The sequence below is a fragment of the Pieris napi genome, chromosome 16 (genome assembly GCF_905475465.1).
Source record: "Pieris napi chromosome 16, ilPieNapi1.2, whole genome shotgun sequence".
Lineage (NCBI taxonomy): Eukaryota > Metazoa > Arthropoda > Insecta > Lepidoptera > Pieridae > Pieris > Pieris napi.
In genome coordinates this window covers 1,064,832-1,089,286 of record NC_062249.1, presented here as the reverse complement: position 1 = coordinate 1,089,286, position 24,455 = coordinate 1,064,832, and the positions used below count along the sequence as shown (strand labels likewise).

Here is a 24,455-nt window from a genome sequence, read left to right as displayed (position 1 = left end):
CGCGTCAGTGTGGCTTCAACAATGATTGACAATGGATGAGGAGGAGGCAATTTGCTTATGGATTTTATATAGAAAACTGAGACGTCGCAGAAGAAGACAAAAACGATACTGGGTGCATCCAATTTTAAGTGACAGACTTTCATCCAGCCTGTTTGTCACTTTGTATCCCGACTTGAGGTTACACGAAGATAAATTTTTTAATCTTCTTTTTATTATTTTATTTGAATAATCTTTAGAATTGAGATTCCAAATTGCATCTCTTTCCTCGATTTCGTCGATAAGCAAATCGATAGGCACAATTTCATCTTCGGTACTCATTTTGCATCTTTCCGTCTCAAGCCATATACACATACAGGTTTGCAAAACTTGTGCAACACGCGGCCGCGTGGAAGCGCGCGGTTCAAGATCTTGCGCGCGGGTCGGAGCGCGCCGCGCGTTGGCGTGCGGTAATGTAGACGATAATTACCGTTTATATTGATCTTGTACCGCGCGGCCTAATGAACTGAGCCTTATTGTGGCGGTTTTGATAAGAAGCCACAACCGTACTAGTAAACAATTATCAATAATAGGCCTTTAGGGGTGAATAAGTAAAACACTCAAATATATAATCATTTTTATAAAGCAACAAAAGGACAATTCAGACAATATCGCTGTAACTTAAACATACAATGTCTTAACACTATCCTTATTCATAAAAACTAAAGCACTGTTCTGTGACAGATTTCAACGTCATCTACTCACGTCAAATCACTGTAATTTTGTTTTTTATAAATAAGAAATAAAAGAGGTTTAAAAGAGGTTTTAAGGAGGCAACAATATGCACACCGTTTGAATATTAAAATGAAACAATGAGTATTGACACGAATACGTCACGGGTATAACATGTTCTTAATCTAAAACAATAAAAAAATTCTATCCTCGCATTAGATAACAAAAAGATTACGCGAACGGTGCATATTTAAACACTTTTAGTATTTAAGAATATCAACGCAAATAAAGTTTAACTGCCACAAGTTTATATCACAATCAGATAACGCATTCAGTCAGATATCAAATGGTTTTTTATATACTCTAAATGTAATTGTTACTTATGTATGAAATGAAACTTATATACAAATGCTTCGCATTTCAATGTTAATTTACGGTTCGGCAGGAGCACCATCAGTTTGTGCCTTTTCAGGAGATTCTTGCTTTTCATTGCATTCTTCCTTCGGCTCTGGCTCTAAAGTTTTTTCATTAATTTCCTCGGACTTTTCACTGACTTTTAAATCGTTAGTTTCTTTATCTTCGGAAATATCATTCGTTTTGTCAGTAGCAATGTCCTCATTTGTAATTGTTTCCAGTTTAGTTTCCGTTTCTGGATGATCATTTTCTTTGTCGTCAATTTCAACAGTGTTTTCAATTACAGTTTTCGCACTATCCATACTTTCATCTAAATCTGTTCGAGGTGACCCAAAATCGTCGGCCGCGTTTGTTTCTTCGGCCTTCAGAGCAACGGGTAATTTGATTTTGTTCTCGGAAAAAAGTAAGGATATGACATCTTCGCCATTAAGTAGGAGCTTCACTAAGGACGGTTCGGTAGTACTATCTAGAAACTCTATTTGGAATGTCGCTAGATCGACGACGTAGTCTTCCAGTTTCGCTTTGGCGGTTTCGTCCGTCGCCGACTCTTCAGTGAGACCGGCCAACCGACAGCTTTTAGCGAGGGGCTCAATCGTCGATAAATCTTCAGGAAGCTGCCGGAAATCGACGCATTTAGACTTATTTCCGTAGTCGATAAACTGCACATGGGCGCCGACGTCGCAGAACTCTAGAATTTTCGCTCGATACCATTTCGCATCTTCGACCCAAAAAGCGGCGCAAACCGATCCAACTTTCAACTCGGGAGCGGCTTCGAAAGTCGCTCCGTCGTCTAAGCTCTCCGTCACTTTGTCTAATTTAGTTCCAGAGTCGTCCAACTGCACATAGAATTCGTTTAACGTGTTCACGTAGCAAATCTTCCCGTTGCTGAGCAAGTCCTGGCCGACGGGAGACGGTCTCTCCGAGGCCGGTTGCTCTTCACAGAGGCCGACCAGTTCTTCGGTGACAGACTTTCCTTCCAAAAACAATTCTATAATGGATATGTCTCCCGACGCTATGAACTGCACATTGAAAATGGTAGCGCCCTCTGCCGCCAATTCGTTGAACTTAATCTCCGATCGTCGCGACCAGGACTTGATTTCTCTCGGCTTCTGTAAGGCACATTTTCTCGATAGCGCCGGTCTGGTTTTGAGATCGTCGGGAAGGCTGCGGAGCTCGTTCGCCATGGACGCGTTTCCATAATCCATAAAGAGCACTTCGGTGCCCTCGGAGCCGTCTACTATGACTTGGGCTCTGTACCACGCTCCGTCTTCCGGGTACTTAGCGGCGCACAAGAGGCCCTCCTCTTTAGATTCGAGGGGCGGGAAGTTCTCCGCGTCGACCATTGCGGCTTCCATCGCTTGCAACTCTGGGGTGGCGGTCTCCAACTGGATCCAGAACTCGGAAGGGGAGTTGACGTGACTGGCGAAGCAAGACGGGAGATCGCCGCACTCGGTCTGCTCCGAGCGCGTCGCGTGGCCGTCGGAGACCAGTTTATCGGTGATATTCTGGCCGTTGACGAAAATGTCGACGTATGTGGTGACGTCTTTGAGAACGATCAGCGCGTCGACCGGCAGCGACAAATCGCCGACGAGGCCAGTGAAGTAGTCCGAAGACGGCTCCGACCACTGGCCGGTTCCCGTCGGGACGGCGTTGACGCTCGATTTGATGGCGAATCGCTCGATCGCCTTCAACTGTTCCGGGATAACTTTAATCAGGCCGGGTTGATTATCGAGAACGTCCGTGTTTCCATAGTCGACGAACCTCACGGTGGTGATGTCGGAATCCGAGTCGAGTATTTCGGCCCGATACCATTGGTCATCAGCGGAATATTTCGCCACACACAAGGTACCGATTTCTCTACTCTCGATTTCGGGGTAGCTTTCGATATTGGCCTGCAGTTCAGCCTGGATTTCCTCAATTTTGTCGACTCTGTCCGCCATTTGAAGCCAGAAGTGGCCGGGGCTGTCGATGTGGCTGATGTAAACTTGGGCGCATCCTTCGGGGAGGGAGACCGGTTGAACCGGTTCCGGGACCGGTTGCACCTCTTCGATCGGGGCGGTCTCCACCTGAGTTGCCGCTAGCTTTTCTTCTATGAGCTTAAGTGATAAGTCGACCCCGTCGAGGTTTAAATTGGCGAGCCAGCCGTCGGAGCCGAAGGCCAAAGTGACCTGTACTTCTTTATCGTTTGTCCAGTCTTGGAGTTTGGCGAGAGTGTCGTCTTGCAAAGCCACGAGGCCCAGGCTGGCCACCAAAGCCAGGCAACACGGCTCATAGAACTTAGGATCCATCTTCTTGATGAATTGTTTTTGGACAGTTTCGGAGTTGCCATAGTCGGAGTATTGCACCTTGGCTTCATCTTCGGTCGCACTCAGTACGTTCGCTCTGTACCAGTTGCCATCTGCAGATTTTGCGACACACAAAGTGTCGGCTTCGAAACTTGTAAGAGATTCGGGAGTTCCTAAAAAACAGAAAATTTTTGAACTCAAGAAATGCCGATATCAAAAACACAAATGTTGCATAATATGTTGCATAATTTGCTAAATTAATTTTCTAGAATTTTATTATAGCAAAGCTAGAAGTAACGCAAACTATAGGGTTTTACATTTATTTATCTGTTTATTAGCAATCCGCAGATTAAAAAAAATTATTTTTAGATTTTAAAAATAAAGCAAAAAGAATTACACATATTTAATATTGACACAGTTTACATACCTTCTTCATAGAACTTGTAAAGCTGATCTAATAACTGGGCGATCTTGTCGGAATCCGACGACCGCTGCAGGTAGAACTCGTTCAGATTCTCCAAATGCGAAACAAAGGCCATTCCAAAGTTGTAATTAAATACGGCCCGAGTGCACAGAGGTACTACTTCGTCATATGCGCCTTCGTCTGGTTCGAAAATGGCCACCTTTTCACCTGTCTTCGGCTCGTATAGAGTTGATATGAGGCTGTAAACATTTTCTAAATTCAGTCAAAACCGTTATATTGACCAAAATCAAAGGTCCCGGCTGAATTCTATTGTATTAGGTACTTAATTTTATTATTATTCATTAACTATTAATTAAATAATATTAAATAAACAATATCGCTATTTTTAACTCGCGAACATATAAAGTAAAACAAACCAAGTCAACACAGTTCTACCGTATACAGTCGTGAGATCCGTGTAATACCAAGTCGGTCAATTTATTCAGTACTTAAGAGACCTTCTGTCATAGGTTATTACGTAATTAATCTAACAACATCTTATATTAACCATAACAATACTAAAAATCGTTTTTTTGCCACACTCGTCAAACGATATGCAAAGTTAATCATTATGTTCCATTATTATCTCTCACTATAAATACTCTCAATGTCCCCAATAGAAAATTAAAACAATATCGTCAGGAAACCGGCTTGCCTTAGACCCAAAAATTCGACGGCATGTGTCATGCACAGGAGGCTGATCACCTACTTGTCTACTAGATTGGCAAATCATGAAACAGACACAGAAATCTGAGGCAAAAACATACTCTGAGAGGAAAAACATACCATATTCCATCAACATCATTGATATAAATGATGAACGTGTTCCCAACGAGTCGAGCCTTGAGTTCCTCTGATGGGATGAGTATTTTGGAGTCCGCTGTGTAGTTATTTAGAGAACATTGCAGGGACTGGTAGTAGTACACACTCAGCTCGGGTGGGAGAATCATTATCTGAAAGAGTGGTTGAAAATTATTATCCAATACATTATACTTACTCTGATTTTTCATTCCGTAGGATTCTGACATTTCATAAGTGTTGCTACTAAAAAGTTTTCCACGGAAAAAGGGACAAATTTGACCCATTTGAGGGAAATTAAAAATAAAATGCTACGTATTTTTATGTTTTACCTGCAAAATGGTAAATCTAAATATTTACTTTAAAGTGACCTAATACAAACATAACAAATATTTCAATATCACGAACAATACGTCGAATTAAGTTTAATTACTTTATTTTATTTTTAGCTGGCATCACTGCCTACTAATTCCAGGTTTAGTAAACCTTTGAAAATTTTTTTTAACTTTACTTGTGCGTTTTTTACTGTTTGTGATGAAAAGGGACTTAATTATCACTTGCCGTTAAATCACTTTTAATGTGAGGCACCGCACTTAATAAAATGTATACATTCACTAACAAATAAAATGTAGGTATACACTCAGATGTTCAGACCCGTATTGAAATTGAAAAATGTGCCCGACTAAAAAGGTTTGTAATCTCTGACATGTCAAAAAATTATAGCAGTCAAAATTCTACAGAATTAAAAATCAGAGTTCAGGCAGCCATTTTTAACTAAACTAATGATAAAAAATTTGGCATCACTATTATCGAGTACTACTTAAGCAATATAGCATTTACTTTAATAAAAATGTAACGCAATTATCTAATATAAATAACATCCAATTGACATACAGGAATATGTCAAACCCTATTGACATACGGGAGTCATAGATCGCACAAAATTTCGTGTCTGTAGTTATTACAAAGAGTATCAACGTGCGGAAAGAGAACCAACAATAGACTTGACGTCGCAGTGCCAATTCTAATTCCTATTATCTTGACAACTGTCATTATAATTACACAGTAATAATAATTGATACTTAATTGAAACCTATAAAATCCTTCCTGGCCACGATAAAGTTCCAGGAATTGAGAAGCTCTTTATTTTAAATGACAACAAACATTTTAGTAGTTCTCTCACCACTCAATACAATACAAATTCCCTGAAGTACTTTCTCCCAAAGTAATGGCTGACTCGAATAAGCTTCCGGAAAGTGTAATTAGTGCATCCTATTTTATTTAATATTAAATAACTCGTCTAAATAACGTCTTCCTGATACCATCCGACACATTTTCAGACACGATATTTTAAAAAAAACTCACATTTTCCGCTGAAGTCCTAATGGTTTTACCATAATCTGGCAACACAGCCTCCACAGACGTACTATCTGACACATCACCCAATATGGCCCTGTATATTTTTCCCTCGTGTCTAACAGTACAATGAATACCGTCCATTATTCTATCTGCTATGGGTGTGAGCTGAAAATATTTTTTTAAATAACAACAAACCATTCAATAGCAAATACCTATTACAATAGGTAATGTGACTGCCACATTTTAATGAAACTTTCCAGTATTAAATAGAAAATAGGATTTTCTGATATTTTTACAGGTAAACCATTAAAATTATTTGGGGCTGAAATCTTTATGCAAGATGGTAAGTGTCAAAAATCACGAAATTTGTGGTTCATAGTTTGGTGTTTAGTGAGTTAAACTAAAATCTTAATACAAAAAAAAGAAAAAGACAAAAATTCCAATACAATTTTCCATGGATTTAGTAACTGTCAAAGATGATGATACCATCCCATCGATACGGAAACTCTTCCCTTACTACACGTTATTAAATCTGTGGCCATAGGTCAGAATATGATAAATGAAATTTTATTACTTTACAGGACAAGCAATTAAATTATTAAGAAATCTTGAAGCCACTATTAAAATATGAAACACTCGATACATTAATGAATGTACTTATCATTGTCTGCGATTCGTGCGAATGTTAAATGTGCACATAGAAAGAAAGTCCATTGGTGCACAGCCGCGCATAGAACCTTCGACCTCATGGATGAGAGTCGCACACTGCTCAACTAGTATTATATGTAATAATAATGTGTATTTACCTTGTTAACATCAAAGTTCGCGATGGCACTCTCAACTAAGTCGGCCTTATCCAAATCAAGTTGTACGTAAAACTTCTCGTACGACTCTACATGAGTCACACGACACAGTATCTGTTGACCCACGATTATCGTGAGATCTATCGCCTCGTCTGAAAAAATACCATGGCGTTAATAATATGAATATACAGTGGCAGTTTTTAAACAAATAGCTATTGATGAAATTGAATAACTATTCATTATAATGTTAATATTTTATTTCCAATCTTTACAAATGTTAAAATACAGTATACATTTGTTACATATACATTTTTTTCCTTGATCAATCAATCAATGAAAATACGTTAATTCAGTTTAGATGCGTTTTAGGGCATGCTTATGAATGTCAAAAACGTTTACGAAATTCGCGAAAGAGCAAGACTACGCCATCCGTTTGCAAAACTACCAGGAGGCCTTGTTCTGAGAAGAACGGGCAAGAAACTTAGCAAGTTTTACCCTCTACTGTCTCTTGTTATTCGATATCCTAACTGCCTTCAGTACCATTGATGTCTCCTTCAAAAGGACTTCCAAATTTATCTATCCATGGCTATCTTTCTCCGTTCGCTTCCTGTTTCTATCCACCTCTTTCTAGGGCGCCTTTTTTAACCTTCACTTCCAAATAGTTGTCTTTGTCCATCTTTTATCTGCGCATCTTGGTAAATGCCAAATATTTATTTTATTAAATACTAGCGGCCCACGGCTTCGCACGGTGTTTAATTGGATAAAGATTAATGCTGTATTGGTTAAAATCGCTTCGAAAATTAGCCATTATTTGTCGTTAAATTAAATGACAAAAAATGTTATTGTGGGCTACATGACAGGTAGACATATACCATCGAGGAGTTTTCTGTAGATCTTTTCAATGTGTACAATACTTAGTACATTATTTTGATAAATCTCGTAGGGTTCAGCCTGCGTTTGCAATGTAAGCGGAAAAAATGTAATTATTTACGACATCACATTAGAAACCTCAAAAATAACATTTTTCTCCACTATTTAATGGATGTTATAAATACATATAAACCTTCCTCTTCAATCATCTATTTTAAAAAAAAACAGCATCAAAATCCGTTGCGTAGTTTTAAAGATTTAAGCATATCCCTATATAGGGACAGAGAAAGCTACTTTGTTTTATACTATGTAGTGATGTCGTCAATCATCTAAGTTTCTTCTTTTCGGTATGTGCCGTATTTATTATTTATTTATTGCCAGTTCTTCTCTTCCGCTCTACACCCTTGATTTACTGGCAGTAAATGTAAAATTAGAAGCATTTAATGTATATTTCTTTTTTGACGTTCATAAGTGTACATTGTGTTACCTATATGAATAAATGATTTTTGATTTTTATATGTAATTGATGTACATCCATGCTTTGTGATTTTCATACATTATGAAATAATAAAACGTCTTGTTTGTTTGTATTATATTCATACGTAGTCTCGTATGAGATTATCAATTTAAACCATTTTCAGACATAAGTGGAACAGATTAGCTGATAATTGGATCGGATTATGAAGACTTAAGAATAAGCTGTCGTTTTAACATAAATAATTTGTCGGCCAGGGTCTCGTGTGAATTGTGTCATATGATATATATGGAAATCTATTATTTAATTAAAAAAATGTATCGAAGGCTGTTTACATTTAAGGAAATTGCCAGTTTATCAGTATTTAAAAGTAAATTAATTATTATTATTTTTATAAATAAAATTAATCGCATCGAAGAAGGCAAACCAATTTTTTTATTAACAACCGAGTATTTTCTTAATTATTCCTTGAACTTTCAGAGTTTAGTTTTAATTAGGTATTTTAACATAGCAAAATGTTTTATAAGTTGGTATGTAGCTAGTATTGTCTTTTATTTATTGACATAACTTTCACACATTTATAACATAAAATTATGGAAAACAATTGTAAATACATAACTTCAATCCGGTAAAAATTGTTTTATTATAAATGGTATGTAGCTACTAAAAAGTTAGGCTAAGTAAAAAGAACATCAAGGCGAAACTAATTTCGCGGGGGCAGCTAGTTATTCATAGATTTAATAAATTAGAAAAAGATCTACCATAATTACTGCACTTAACATTTAGTAGAATGATTTCTACCATAATTATGCGCACTTATCGCTATTAACCACTTTCAGGCAACCCCAACCTCTCAGTATAGTTCTAACGTCTAATGAAGAGACAAACCATACTATATAAAAACACATACATACAAACCAATTAATAAACTTAAACGTACCTTTTAATGTAACAGACGACTGGTGTTCAGATAACGTCGCGAGTCCCTTCTCCACAAGAGAATCAGCAATATTAACGCCATTATTCCACAAAGACACTTTGTATTGCTCATCCACAAACTCTTGGAAGATGCACTGGTATCTCGGAGCGTTGAAACAGAGATCTATCTCTGGATTCGCCTTCCATTCACCATCCGTAGGCGCCACGCCCACTAAGGCACAATGAACCGCCATTTTGGGCAGCTCCATCAGCTCTCTGTCCAGCTGCCAGATGTCTTTAGCGTCGACCAGCTGCTTATTCCCGAAATCGATGTACCGAACGATAAATTTCGAGAACGGCTGGACACCGACCACGGTGGCTCTATAGAGGACACCGTCGGCGGGATAACGAGCCAATACTGACGCTCCAACGGGGACATCACCAGTGTATGACTTCACGCCTTTGTATAGCTGCGGTATTTTGTGCATCATCTCGAGGAATTTCGCTTGCAAAGATAGGATTTGAGTGTAGAAGTTCTCGGGCGATATAATCCAAGTAACGGAGACCTCTTGTTGTGAACCGATCTCTACGGATGGCTCAGTGAATGGGGTGTCTAGAGATACTGGGTCGGTCAATTCCTTGTAGGTAAAACTACGGTTCTTGTAAGGAACGCGGCCGGCGCGGTCATCGTTGTACGATCTCTTTTCGAATCGCTTATCGTCGGAACCAAAAGACCTTTCAGACCGATCCGCCCTATCTCTAGGACTGAAATTACTTCTACCCCCGTATCGATCTCCTCTGTTTTCTCTATCACCCCTTTCACCTCTGCCCCCTCTACCCCCTCTGTCTCCTCTTTCTCCCCTTTCACTTCTATCTCCTCTTTCACCTCTGTCGCCTCTATCTCCCCTTTCACTTCTATCTCCTCTTTCACCTCTGTCTCCTCTATCTCCCCTTTCACTTCTATCTCCTCTTTCACCTCTGTCTCCCCTTTCACCTCTGTCTCCTCTATCTCCCCTTTCACTTCTATCTCCTCTTTCACCCCTGTAATCCCGATCTCCCCGATCTTTAAACTCCCTGTTTTGATGCCAATTTTCCTTCTTGTCCCCCCAATTGTCGCGTCTGTCACCTCGATTCTCTCTTCTGTCAAACTTTTGAAACCTATTGCGTTCTTCGGGCTTATTATCGTCATCTTGTTGATTGAATCTTTCACTGCAAAATACAACATTCAATAACTTAGTTACATAATTATGATTAAATATTAGAATTTTGGGTTATATGGATGAGTTAAATGCATTATTTTATTAAAAAGTCGTCAATATTAAACAATTCGAACTTTACTTTAGTGTGATTAAGATAAGCCAGGATCTAAGGAAAGTTCTGAGAATTAAAGCTACACTTAGAGCCACTAACCATCCACAAAGCTGTGTGATAGTTTTGTTAGCATCAGCTGATATTTAGTTATTAAATTTCATAGCTAGATTGATGTTAGATATATCTATCTCATCATTCGTTAACTAAAACCTCTTTATAAAATCGTGTTAACGCGTTACGCGTGTGATAAAAAAAGGACAGACATAGTTCAAACGGTGCAATTAATATTTTACTTTAGTGGTGACGAAACTGAAAGCAACAATTTAACAAATGAAACATATATCATACAGTGAAACCGAGTTCCGTGAAATTCGCTAAAGGAATAAATGAAAACGTTAATAATTATACAAAAATGTAGCGTTCGATATTCGTAAGCCAAGCGTGTCGGCAAACAAATGGTAGCGAGCGATTTCGGCCAATACTTTATTGAATTTAAAACTTTTGTAAGCTATACAATTCAGATTAGCCAAAAAGTTAAAAGTTCTGGACATAATTATGTGTATATAACAAAATTTTATAAATAATTTACCTACATATATATTTAAACCAAACCAGACGAAAATGAACGTGATACGATGATTTAATATAAAGTAATTTAATGAAATCGTAGGTGAATCATTAGAAATTGTAGAATCAACAGATTTATTATTAAAACACTTTTTAAGGCAAATATTTGTATTTGGTATGTTATTGTGTAACGTATAATCACAAGTCTGATCCAATTTCTCAAACTTTTTCACCGGAATACACATTAGGTACATTATTACCGAGTTACATTTTTAAATATAAAATAGTATTTGCGTGTGTAATGAAACTCCTCGGTGGTCAGATTTTGAAGAAATTATTTGTTTTCTATAGTACAGAAGGCAAACGGCCAGGGGTCTTACCTGAGGTTAAGTTTTTTTTTTTTAGACAATTCACACCAATTGACCGAGTCCCATGCTAAGCTGGTGAAGCTTGTGTTATGGGTACTAGGCAACGGATATACATACATAGATAGATAGACATATTAATACATATTAAAACACCCAAGACCTATGCAAACACCAAATGCTCATCACATCGATGTTCGTCTTAGCCGAGGATCGAACCCGGGACCCATGGATTCGCAGTCAGGGGTACTAACCACTAGACGAATGAGTCATTAAGTGACTGGATACTCCAGAGGACTTTGCCGGCCTTTTAAAAAGTGGTACGCTCTTTTCTCTTCCCCTAAGTCGAATTTGTTCGGAAAAACATACATACATTAGGTTTAGATTTTACAATTCGATAATTTTTTGTTCGACGTGTACAGAGCAACGTGTATCGATTCCACTATTCAAAATTTATATCAAAATACTTCAAAGCAATCATGAGCCACTACATAAAATTATCTTGTTTTTCAAAATTGGGACAGCAAACCCTAATAGCTCAGTTTAAAGCTACAATATCATCAAATTCTTTATAAGAATCGTAACATTTTCTGAAAGTTAACTGCATTCATAATTATGTTCAATTGAAGCGTAACAACACACATCATTAGCTATAAATGTATTCCAAATCAACGACCTCGGATATTGTAATTGAAATGTAATTATTATCGAAGCATAAAAGGTAACAATTAGTATAAATAATTACGCGTTTCTCTATTATACACAAAATTTAAAAAAGTCTTTTAATATAAATGAAACTGTAAATTGGAACAAAAGAGACAGTGGGGAAGGATTGGAAAATAGTGGCGAGGATAAGTGAGTAATGTTGTTCATATCATATCATGTAATCCTGATTATATATTTGATGATGTACAATTTGAAGGAAATAATTTTTACTATGATTTTCGAGTAATAAATTAATTTGTAATATTTTTTGCGAAGAGTTTTATATCAGGAATTAACTTCGATATATTATATTATTTTATTAGTTAAGCCATTTGTAAAACTATATTTATAAAGCTGCAATTTTGTAAACGCCAAAATATTGAAAGCTCCTATCAAAATTTGACGGAAACGTTCAAAAATAATAAGTGTCAACTATCATAGCACCAGAAAACTTTGTTTAAAATATATCAAAAGAATAGTTTTATATTAAATAAATATATATATTAAGACATAATAGATCATTGTGATTGACGAATTATTGAAAAAAAAATTTATATTTTATTTATTTTTATAGAAACATATGTCAAAGAAAGTTTGACTTAAATTTCAAAACTAGAATAGAAATAGAAATAGAAACCTCAAACAAAATTATCGTTCTTTCATTCGGTCTTGCGATGCAAATACGTTTCCGCTAATAGGCGGTCGTGGTACGAAAAAATGCTATAGGTACCTAAACTCAACTTCATCTCAACTGGATTGTTTTAAGACAGTTCATGGTAGGCCCCCTGGGCCTCAGATTTCTGTATATGTTTCATAATCAATCCAATAGGCTAGTAGGTGATCAGCCTGATACACGCCGTCGACTTTTTGGGTCTAAGGCAATCCGATTTCCTCACGATGTATTCCTTCATCGTTCGAGCAAATGTTAAATGCGCACATATAAAGTCCATTGGTGCACAGCCGGGGATCGAACGTACGACCTCAGGTATGAGAGTCGCACGTCTAAGCCTAGGCTCTCCAAAAACATCAAATAATAATAAGAAACGTCAACAAAAACTATTCCGATATAACGAGATTTAAATAATGTTATTTACAAGATATAATTAAAAAGTCAAACCAACACTGTGAAAGAAACAAATGACTGTACAAACTTTTTAGCTGAAACACAAAAACTATGGAGCCAAAAATACAAAATTCAGATAGAACATTAACAGTGCAATATGAAATTAATTTGCGAATGAAACCGTGTAAGTAAAGCGAAGAGGTCTTTTAGACAACAAGACCCTTTTAGCGTATAAAAGAAGATTGCCCATACTTGTATAGAATTAATAAAAAAAAGGGTGCGTGTACTTATGTACGCGCGTAAGAAGTTATACTTCTTTGGCATTATTGAAAATAGTTTTTGATTGCATATAATTAATTACAATTAAATAATCAAAGACTGGAAAAGGAGTCATTATAGTCAATAAAGTTCAGTTTACATTTGAAAAATTAAATAAATAAATATTTATTATTATTCTCTTATATTAAGTGTAACAACATAAATTCTATTATTATTCGAATGTTTTTTTTTAATTATGTCCAATGCCGTAGCATCTTCCGTGGGCAACTTCATTCTGTTAATTTTGTGTCACGGTGCGCGCGCATCGTAAAATTTCACTCTCATCAATTTTTCATAACGCGCCTAAAGAAGTATAACTTCAAAAACTTTTAATATATTTTACTCCGAGCGTAGGGCAATCTCCTTTCCAAAGTGATAGGTGTTGATACAGAAATTTGGTGATTAACACAAAAGGACAAGGCTTTTGTAATGCTTCTGTACCGTTTTAGTCTGTCCTGAATATTTTTATGCGCTTGCGCCACTTCTGTCGCTTGCCGCAACCGTCGACCGACACTCGACTCCTTTTTGTGGCCTTTTTGTCTCTCGTCTGGCCGAGACTTTCTTCTGTTAATACCGCACGTAAAGCAAATATTTAAAATACATATACATACAATACTTGAATATTTAAAATAAAATATATATATATATATATATATATGAACTTTTCGCTTGCCCCGGGGAACAAAGTAGTAAAAAAAAGTAAATATGTTAAATCTATTTTGTTCAGGAAAAATAAAAGAAGGTAATGCTATTATTACAAAGATACTAAAAACTTTTTTTATGTTATACGAGGCAAACCGGCAGGTGGTTCATCTGATGTTAAGTGATAGCCCATGGACACTCACAATGCCAGAAAGCTCGCAAGTGCGTTGCCGGCCTTTTAAGAATTGGTACGCTCTTTTCTTGAAGGACCCTTAGTCGTATTGGTGTGGAATATTACATATACAAAATGATAAACATTGTTGTTATGTATATTATAGTGTAAATGGTCAAAAAATAACTAAATTTTTATTAAATTAAGTTATCTAATTAGACTGAAGAGCAAAGGCCTATACGATGTTTCACAGTTTAAACATACGGACGACACAGTAACCGCACATTACCACTGCACATTTTGACGAATGTCTAGAACGTAAAAACCTATTACCACTATTTTCTCGGAAATATTATGACCTTGGTGAAACAGGGATATATTATTACCAGTCTTTATTCGTTTATAAACTGTCGCTAACTTTTTTATGATTATTTGGTAGAATTATAATAACGAAAACCATCTTTATGGTTGTTTCTCTCTATTTCAGGAAAATAAAATTAGGTAAACAAGTATTACTAATATTGTGACACAAAATAATTTCCTTAGAATAAAAACATCGTCGTGTTTTATAGTAAAAGTTTTGCAAAAATTCTGAAAAAAAAATTGCAGTTATATCACCTAAGGAAGTAAAAAATTAGAAAACATTAAAACAGTCTTAATATTCCTTCACGACTCTATTCCCCGTTGCAAGCGTTTTGTTCTACATATTGTAAATTACGTACTTATCTCTATGGTTCTCTCTGTTCTGTCTGAGCGGCGGCGACTGAACTGACGGAGTTGATGAGTCTTCCCAACTCTCTTCTGCTGACGCTGGTTGCGGGGAGAACTGGTTTTCACGTCTACCACCTCGTCTGAATACCGTTTTAATTTAAATAAAATTGTTACAACTTTTTAAAGTCTAGAATAGCAACTATTATAACACCAATCAGCCATCCATGACGCTTATAAAGTTTCCGCCACATCACATCAATTTGCCTCTAAAATAATACTAAATTATATTAAAAGCAATTTTGCCTTTTTGGCGTACTGGCTGCGTTTAATTCACGTCGCTATTTATAGTAAGCTTCCTATTCTATATATCCAGTAGAAAATAGGGGGTAATTTTGAATATTTTAAGTTTATATTTTCTTTCCATGTATTTCAGTATTAAATCTAATTAAGTAAATGTAACAAAGACCCCATGAAGTACTATCATATGATTTATACGTAAGGGGAGAGGCTTCTCATTTGAAACTAATATTGTTTAGCCAGAAATCAAATCCAACATCCCCTTCAGGTTAGGCAACATAACATACGCAATACGTTACAAATATAATATATTTAAAGAGCTAGAGCTGGCTATTAAATACAAAGAATGTTGTGCATTGTATAATATATCTTAAACCAGTAGCACTGCACCATATTAGGTCTAGGCCTCAGATTTGTGTATCTGTTTCGTAATCATTTGTTTTTTCTAATAGGTTACACAGCCTTCAACTTTTTGGGTCCACGCCAATGCCATGCCATGGTGAGGAAACCCACAATGATTTCCTTACGTACGAGCATGTGCGCATAGAAAGTCCATCGGTGCACAGCCGGGATTCGAACCTACCTCAAAGATTCGCACTAAGCCTACACGCTCTTATAGAAAGACATTCCAATTCACAACAACTAGCAAATAATTTCTGCTTACCTATCACCTCTATCGGGCTTAGAAAGTTTATCGCCGAAGCGTCCAGAACCGGCCCTGTCGAAGCCATCCTTCTGGTCTCTAAAAATTATTTTAACACTCAACTATACAGCAAATATATATTGTATTATAATTATTACCTGTAACGACGTCTAAACATGTTACGAGCTTCGAATCTCAATTCGACTGAGTTTAAGACAGTTCAATGACCCATAGAGATATTACGAAATAGAGGAACTCTCAAAATTCGCTACAAGACGCAGACAATATGTGTGCAGCAATTTCATTTGTATGATTTTCAACTGTTTTTTTTTGTTTGCTTATAAAATTACTAGCTGACCTGGCAAACGTTGTTTTGCCATGTATATTATTTCTAGGAAACATTTTTAGTTCAATAAAATAACTATCTACAATAATACAAAATAGGGATTGATCGTAGAGGGGTGAAAATTAGGGGTTGTATGTATTTTTGTATGCTGTACCTATCATAAAAAAGTAAACACAAAAAAAAATCTAAAAAATAAAAAAAAAATTTTTGGTGTGTACACCCCTTATGACTTAGGGGTTTGAAAAATAGTTGGTAGCCGATTCTCAGACTTACTGAATATGCATAAAGACTTTTAAGGGAACGAACATTGTGACACGAGAATTTTATATATTTGATTTTCCTAAGAAACCAATGTATAATAAAGAACTGCTGTTATATAAGGGCATTGATTGCAATAATTTTAGTCTGTTCAAAATCCCAAAATACATAAATATGTACTAGTAAAAACCAACCAACAGAGAATTACCCATTAATTTATTTGGTTACCCTTGTTATACCACTTGTCTTAATACTCGTTTATAAATAAAAGTCTCCATTCCTGACATTTTTAATTATCAATTCTACTTTCACCTCGCAAAACATTGCAATTATTTATCATTAACTTCGTTATTAGTACGTATTGATAAAATCGTAAAATGGCGTATTATTTATATATTATAAATTCTTAATAATAATATTTATTACTCCTAGTTGTTTCTATACTTTAATAGTAACAAGTTCGAACTGTTTATAATGTAATACGTAATAACTGACTAAAAGACGACTCTATTTCGTAATAGCTCTATAGAGGCTGTGGATGACTCAAATCAATTATTTTTTGCTGTTCGTGAAAAAGTTAACTGAATTCGCTTACGCGCGTAAAGTATGACTCGCTATGCGCTAGTTTTAATTGCAAATCGAGTTGATATCGTGCAATATATCGTCTATAACGTAATTGTCTTGGTCACTTTCAAATAAACATTTTAGTTTCTTCTAAAATAATGAGTACAATAATTTTGCCTACAGCTATGTTACGAAGATTACTTTGCCATTTTTCGAAACTTGAGGGGCATGGAACACACACATTTATGAGTATTTTATTGATTATTATTTGAGTATTACGTCACGCAATTTTTGAAGATTATTTCCCCCCCCCCCATGTAACGCGCCGTAACGTTTTTCTGTACCCAATAGTAAAACGTTTCGTGACCACTTAATAATAATATAGCCTATAAATTCCGAAACTCTGTCACTTTATATATCTGAACTTTAATATATTTTCACTCCAGTATATCTCGGAGTTCGGTTTGCCTCATGGCAAAGGCCTCCTTCTTATGCTCAGCATGCTTCTTTCCATGGCTCTTTGGCAGTGTGATAGCATATTCCTGTGCTGGTTAGATTGTTTGCCCAAGTTTCGCAGCCATAGGTAAGGCAGGGTAGCATACATGTGTTAAAGACTTTTCTCTTTATTTTCTTGCTGAAATCTGTTGTTTTCATGATCTCCCTCAGTGACCAATATCTTTTCCATCCATTTGCTATTCTTCTTTTGATCTCTTTGGTGGTTATATCAGTTAGAGAGATAATTTGCCCCAGATAAATGTACTCTTCAACATATTCTAGAGGTTGATTATTAAGTTTTATTTCGTATGGGATTGAATTTGATAGTAGCTTTGTTTTGCTTGTGTTCATTTCCAGGCCTACTTTCTCACTTTCTTTGTTTAAGTCTTGTATCATTTCTTCAAGTTTATGAGGGTTCTCTTCGAACAATACAATGTCGTCTGCAAATCGAAGATGATGTAGTTTTCTCCCATCTATATTTAGTCCAAATTCATTCCATTCTAGTTTTCGGAATATGTTTTCGAGCACAGCAGAAAATAGCTTTGGAGATAATGGGTCCTCTTGTCTGACACCTCTTTCGATTTTAAATGTGTTTCCATTTGTATTCTTGCATTGCAGTTAGCATATGTTTGTTTTATGATGTTTATATAGGCCCCGGATACTCCTTGGTTTTCTAAGCTTTCCCATATCACTTCATGTTTGATGCTGTCAAAAGCTTTGGTGTAATCTATAAAAGCCATATACACTGTTTTGTTATATTCACTGTATTTTTCTATGATTTGTTTGACTGTGTGTATATGATCTATCGTTGCGAAGTTTTTCCTAAATCCAGCCTGTTCCATGGGTTGGCTCTCGTCTAATGTGGTGCTTAATCGATCTAGTAATATCTTGGAGAAACCCTTATATATGTTTGACATCAGGCTTATTGGTCTATAGTTGGATAAGTCTTCCTTTGAGCCTTTTTTGTATATAAGAATTATGTGCGAGGTTTGCCATTGTTCAGGTATCTGTTCTGATGTTAGGATGTCGTTAAAGATTTTCGTCAGAATGGGCACCAGTTCTTTTAGGGTTCCTTTCAGTAATCCGTTCGTGATCTTGTCTGGACCTGGTGCCTTATCTGACTTTTGGCTTAATATAGCTTTCCTGACTTCACTTTGTAATATATGGTTCTGGTTCTAAGTTTGGAGGGTATATGGTCGTTTTGTAGTTGTTGCACTGTTCGTTTCCTGCGATAGCTGGGTTGGAGTATAGATTTCTGTAAAAATCTGATGCTGTCTTTACTATACTTTTGCGGTTCGTGATGTTAATTTGATTTCTTTTGAGATAAGGTACCCAAGGAGTCGCTTCACGAAGTTCTTTAAGAGCTTTTTTGGTTCCGCCTGATTCAATTATGTGTTTTTCGAGTGTTTGTATTCTTCTTGTTTTCCTGTCCTTGCGTATGCCCTTCCTTATTCCCTTACTTATTTCGGCTATTTCTCTCAGATTCCGTTTGCCGTTTTTGTTCGCAATTAGACTTTTTCTTTTATTTATAAGCTGCATGGTAGAATCACTCAAAATATATTTTTGTTTCTTCTCTTTTCTAGTATTAGCATAGCGAAGTTGATTTTGAAATCTGGTGTATTTGTTTCTTATGTCAAGTCCTTCTGTTTCTTCGATTTCTCTGGTCTGAGTTGCTAGTGGGTATGATGTTGTTTCGTTAGTTTCCGCGATATGGGTTCTGCTATGCAAGTTAATGTGCTTTCTACGGATCTTAGGAGGCGTCATTTTGAGCGATGCTCTAACCATGCGATGGTTAGTATTGAAATTTAACCTAGAAATGACTGTGGTGTCTGTAAATAGCTTTGGGTGGCTACTTATAATATAATCTATTTCATTTCTGTACTTTCCATCAGGGGAGACCCATGTCCATTTGTTGTTTTTATTCTTCTTGAAGATGCTGTTCATAATTGTAAGATTATGTTCTAGAAGGAGATCTATTAATCGTTGGCTATTGATGCTTCTTTTTCCGTAGCCGAATTCGTGACCACTTAATGATTCTTTATACCTAAAAATTACCATTGTGTGGTTTAAAGTACTGGAAAGTCGAAAATAATATTAACAATAACGCGTAATTCAATACCCGCCCCGAATCGTAACGTTTTACAAAAGGACCCCCCCTCTCCAAAAATTCGTTGCGTAATACTTGTACGCTCCAAAAGATAAGAATTTCGTATTAACCAAAATACGCACAATCTATATCTTTATTCAAGTAGGTAACTAAAATCTTTATTCAAGTAGGTAACTAAGTACACTTTTAAAAACAACGTTACGTTTTTCTTTTTAAACCGATTTAGCTGTTTCAGCTCAAAACAAAATCATATACAGTGTAACCTCCATGTAACGTCCCTCGATTTAACTTTCCTAGAAATCCGTTCTTATTTTTTACCAATTGCGCATGCTTGCATATGCTTTATTACGAAGATGCCTCAATATTGCAAGATATGAATTAAATAAGTAAAAAAATACAACATAACTACTGGTACATTACAAAAATAACAGACAACGCAATAGCGTTCAAATACGAATTGTTTTTATATAATTACCAACACAAGACTGAAATAAACTTTCTTTTTATAATACGGATTTTTCTTTCCATTTAACGGCAACTCGTTGTAACGTCAAAATAGTGATAGATAGTGTCGTTATATAGAATTTACACTGTAATATGTAATTAATAAATTTCTATATAAATCGTAAATAAATAACATACCTCCCCCTAAAGCTGCCACCTCTCTGTCCAAACTCTTCATCGCCATCTCGTTTCCTTTCGTCTTTGAAACTCTTTTCCCTTCGGAAACTCTTCTTACGTCCATCATCAGGCACGCTGCCTTCAGGCGAACTGAACTCTGGAGCTTCTTTACGTATCGGAGGCGACGCCTTCTGTTTTAATAAGTCTACATATAATCTACCAGTCAAATAGTTATAGAATAAGTCATATTTTATTCAAATGACTTCAAGAAACAAACTTTTTATAATTATGTTTATTAATATAATTAATTTAAATTTCAAAATTAAATTAGTTAATATAATATATGCTACCTGCATTATATATATTTGTCACGTTAAAACTCGAGAATGGCTGGACTGATTGGGCTAATTATGATCTTGAAATATTTGATAAATACCGGGAACATTCAAACGTTGAGAAACTTGAATAATATATGATAAAAAATAATAATAAAAAAAACAAAAACAAGCCTGAATAATTAATTTTCTAAATCAATTCGTTATTAGTTTTAAAACATTTAATGTCTGTAATGCGTAGTTTTCGTATAAATTTATTTATAGATAAATGCAACAACTAACATAAAAACTAAGTGTCCAAACGTAAAATGCCATGAACAGCCTACCCTAGTAATAAAAGGCCTGATTTTTTTTGTTAGATCGTCTTCTTTTTACTGGAGAAAAGCTATATGCTATGAAACGTCGTGCTGCTATTTTCGGCGGTTAAAACTGGGGGCTGGCTTGTGTTATGATAAAATATAATTTTGACATTTATAAGTAATAACTGACAATAGTTTAAGCTTAAAAAATGCCTTATTACATAATATTTATATTTAAATTACCTCAACATTTCCAGTGCTTCGTGGTTGTGATAGTTGGTTCATCCGCCTGGCAATATCCAAAGGTGGCGATACTGTATCATCAACCAATGTTACTAGCATTGTATCATGAGAATACATGCCAACCACATGAATCATCAATGTTTTTTCTAACGCCAACATCTCCAGTTGGTTTGATGTCTTGCTTTCTACAGCTTTGTCTTCATAGCCCTGTGTTTATAATAAATTAAAAAACCCGAGATTGAAGTAGGCAACCGAGGCCCTATTCTAAGGATAATTTAAGAAATGAAACATAGTCTGTGACCAATATGTCAAAAATGTGGTAAAATTTGATCGTAAGCTAAGAATAAATTTCAAACCATTTTTTCAATATAAATATTATACTTCTTAAGACAAGATTTACTTTCACTTAAGGATACAAGCCTAAGAATAATTTAGAGAAAACTAAAATTTCACCAGCGTTACATTTATCTTTAAAACAAACTTTAAAAAAATACACTAAATAGACTAAAAATAAATATCTTAAGTGTAACAATTTAAGTTCCAAAACAATATTTTTGTACTTACTTTTAAGGCACATTTCATAGCTTGGGCTGGCAACTGGATTAGATCTGGTGTAATTGTCCTAATATCTGCTACAGCTACTTCCTGTTCATTCCCGTAGTCAACATATGCAACAATTATTCTTTCTCCTTTGGTGTCCCTAACCATTGCCCTGTACCAATTGGCATCCTCTGGAAATCTTGCACAGCAAACGGATCCAATTGGCAATGGTCCAGGTGAGGATGTATTTTCACAGTGATTTTTAACTGCTTCCATTACAGCATTTAAGGTATCTATGTTGTCAGATAATTGAATGTAAAATTTAATGCAACTATCAACATAAGATACTAATACTGATTGTTTACTGTGCTGTGGTAATGCATCCAGCCACTTAAATTGTAACTTATCTTTCATGTTTGCCATCAACAAATCTAAGACATTTCTATTATCCAAGTACAGTTCTCCATACTGAATTAGAGGTGGCCCTTCAGGTGCAACCACTCTCAATGACAAAAGCTTTCCATTCACAAGCTGTTTAAATGCCTCATTTAAGTGTGGTCCTTTCTCCAAATTCTTTACACCAGACAAACAAAACCTCATAGCAAATACATTTGGCTTAACAAACTCTTCTGGTATATCAAATATATCATAGTATGACACCATCTCTGTATCACCAAAGTCTACGAAGAATAGTTTACATTGTGATCCTGAAAGGTTCATAACTATGGCTCTACAAATTATTCTATCTCCAGACATTCTTCCAAGACAAACAGTACCGATCATTGGAGGCTCTGTTAGACTGCTATGTGGTCGCCTGTTTATGTCGTCCATCATCTCTTGTAGTTTATTAGCATCCACTGCAAGTTGCACAGCAAATAACTCTGGTCCTTCTTCAGCATATGATACAAAGACCTTATGTGTTGAGTTAATTTCAAGAAGTCTACTCTTGTATGTATTTGATTTTTTTGGAGAAGGAGGAGTTTTGGGTAAACTCATAATTGCAGATGTAGAAGAAACTGCCCCTACAGCCCCAGCTGTAGAAAAAGGTTGTTGTGGTTGACGAATAGGTGCTTTTAAATTTACAGTATTCCTGGCAGCTCGATTTACTAGGAGTCTTTGAGCTACCATAGATGGAGGTGGAATAGTAGTGGAATAGGAGACAGAAGCATTTTGCCGCATAGCTGTTGCTGGATTAGGGAAATTCTGATTAAGTAAAAATGGTACATGTTCAGGATAAGCTGGAGAGTCAGTCATTAATGTTGGAGACCAATTAGGAATAAGTTGATTCTCAGGTACCTGCAATAACAGAAATTCTTGTTTCTCTAAAGGTAAAGCCATACCAAATTTGTTAGTTACAAGATGATTTGATAAATCATTTCCTTTGAACTGAATTGATATTACAGGAATTGTTCGTGTATTAGCATCAATAGTAGCTGGATATTCTGCATAACAGAGAAGACTTTGTAGTTTTAATAACAGACGCTCATCCCAACGTCCAGACTCATGTATAAGGCGTGAAAGATAATAATCAGAGGCTTGCCCAGGTATTTGTAGTAACATTGGATCATACTTATTTAGATATCTAATGGTGCTGAGCGAAATGGTATCTTTATTACCATAGTCAATAAAATGCACTCCTACTAAACCGTTAGCAATGTTTTTAATGCTTGTAATTTTAGCTCTATAATATATTCCATCCTTGTATTTGGCGGCACACACGACGCCCTCGGGTACCGGCGTTCCCGGTGGGATTGCTCCAATTCCACTTTCGAGGTTTTCAACAGCCAGCTTAAGTAAACTTTCAATCATCATAGACGATTGCTGATCAAGTTGTCCGCTTATTTTGAGAAAAAATCCCTCTCCATCCACATGGGTAACAAAAAGGCGAAAGGACCGCTGCATGTCTGGTGGCAAAGCCATTTTTTGCTGTTTATCTCAGGATTTTTTAAAAATACTAATTAAAACACATTACGCATTAATAAACTAAACACGTTACTAAATTATTATGAATTATCCTGATCACTGATCACCATTCAAATTTGCTTTAAAGATTTTTTTATATTTTCTACAGTCTACACTCTACACTTTTAAAGAACTTTTTTTTTTTTTTTTTTTTAATTTTATGGCCTGGTAACGAGACCTTTAAGCCAAGTCTTATTTTCGGTCACTAAATTTCACTTATTTTCCTTCATTTAATTTCACATGTTATTCTTATTCCAACATTCCACTTGTTTTCTTAAATCTTCCCTACAGTATTTTTAACGTATTTATATAATGCACTATAACACTTTTTGTTTTTGAGCAAATCACACAACTGGCGGCGGGAGGGATCACTAACTTCCATTATTTCACTTGCTAATAGTAGTCTATTAAAAATGAAAATTTGGTTTTGGCATTTAAAAAAAATATGATTCATATCTGCGATCTCGTTAGTGCAGAAAGAGCAAACATTGTTATCTATAATATTAAGTTTAGCGAGGTGTGCGGGTGTAGTGTTGTGACCAAAACGCAATCTGTTGATTGTGGTAACGAACTCACGACTAACTGTATCCAACTCATAATCTTCATACCAGGGTCTTCTCAGTAAATTTTCTTGTATACTTCCATACCATTTTCCTTTAAGTTTTTGATCTTCTTTCCATAAATTTGCCCATATATCTTTTATTGAATTATTTATATTATAATAATAATCGGTCATAGGAACATGTACCACATTTCTGACATTAAGAGTGTTAATCCCTTCATATGCAGCTTTGTCTG

General features: G+C 35.7%; 1 protein-coding gene across 3 annotated transcripts; it reads right to left on the bottom strand.

The window, feature by feature from the left end:
• Nucleotides 1-601: 601 nt before the first annotated feature.
• On the bottom strand, nt 602-23,788 carry LOC125057575 (maternal protein tudor-like). 3 transcript variants are annotated; one of them, XM_047661355.1, is made up of 13 exons: nt 21,720-23,788; nt 21,156-21,362; nt 20,300-20,469; nt 15,909-15,986; nt 14,959-15,087; nt 13,864-13,986; nt 10,070-10,302; nt 9,116-10,033; nt 6,834-6,982; nt 6,034-6,192; nt 4,657-4,823; nt 3,835-4,070; nt 602-3,580 (listed from the first exon to the last, which is right to left on the bottom strand). In XM_047661355.1, exons 1-13 carry the CDS (start codon nt 23,613-23,615, stop codon nt 1,140-1,142), a joined length of 6,906 nt encoding a protein of 2,301 aa, XP_047517311.1. In that variant the 5' UTR covers nt 23,616-23,788; the 3' UTR covers nt 602-1,139. The 3 variants fall into 3 exon arrangements, with proteins under 3 accessions (XP_047517311.1, XP_047517310.1, XP_047517312.1); XM_047661354.1 differs by having other exon boundaries at nt 9,116-10,302; XM_047661356.1 differs by lacking the exon at nt 13,864-13,986 and having other exon boundaries at nt 9,116-10,302.
• Nucleotides 23,789-24,455: the final 667 nt, after the last annotated feature.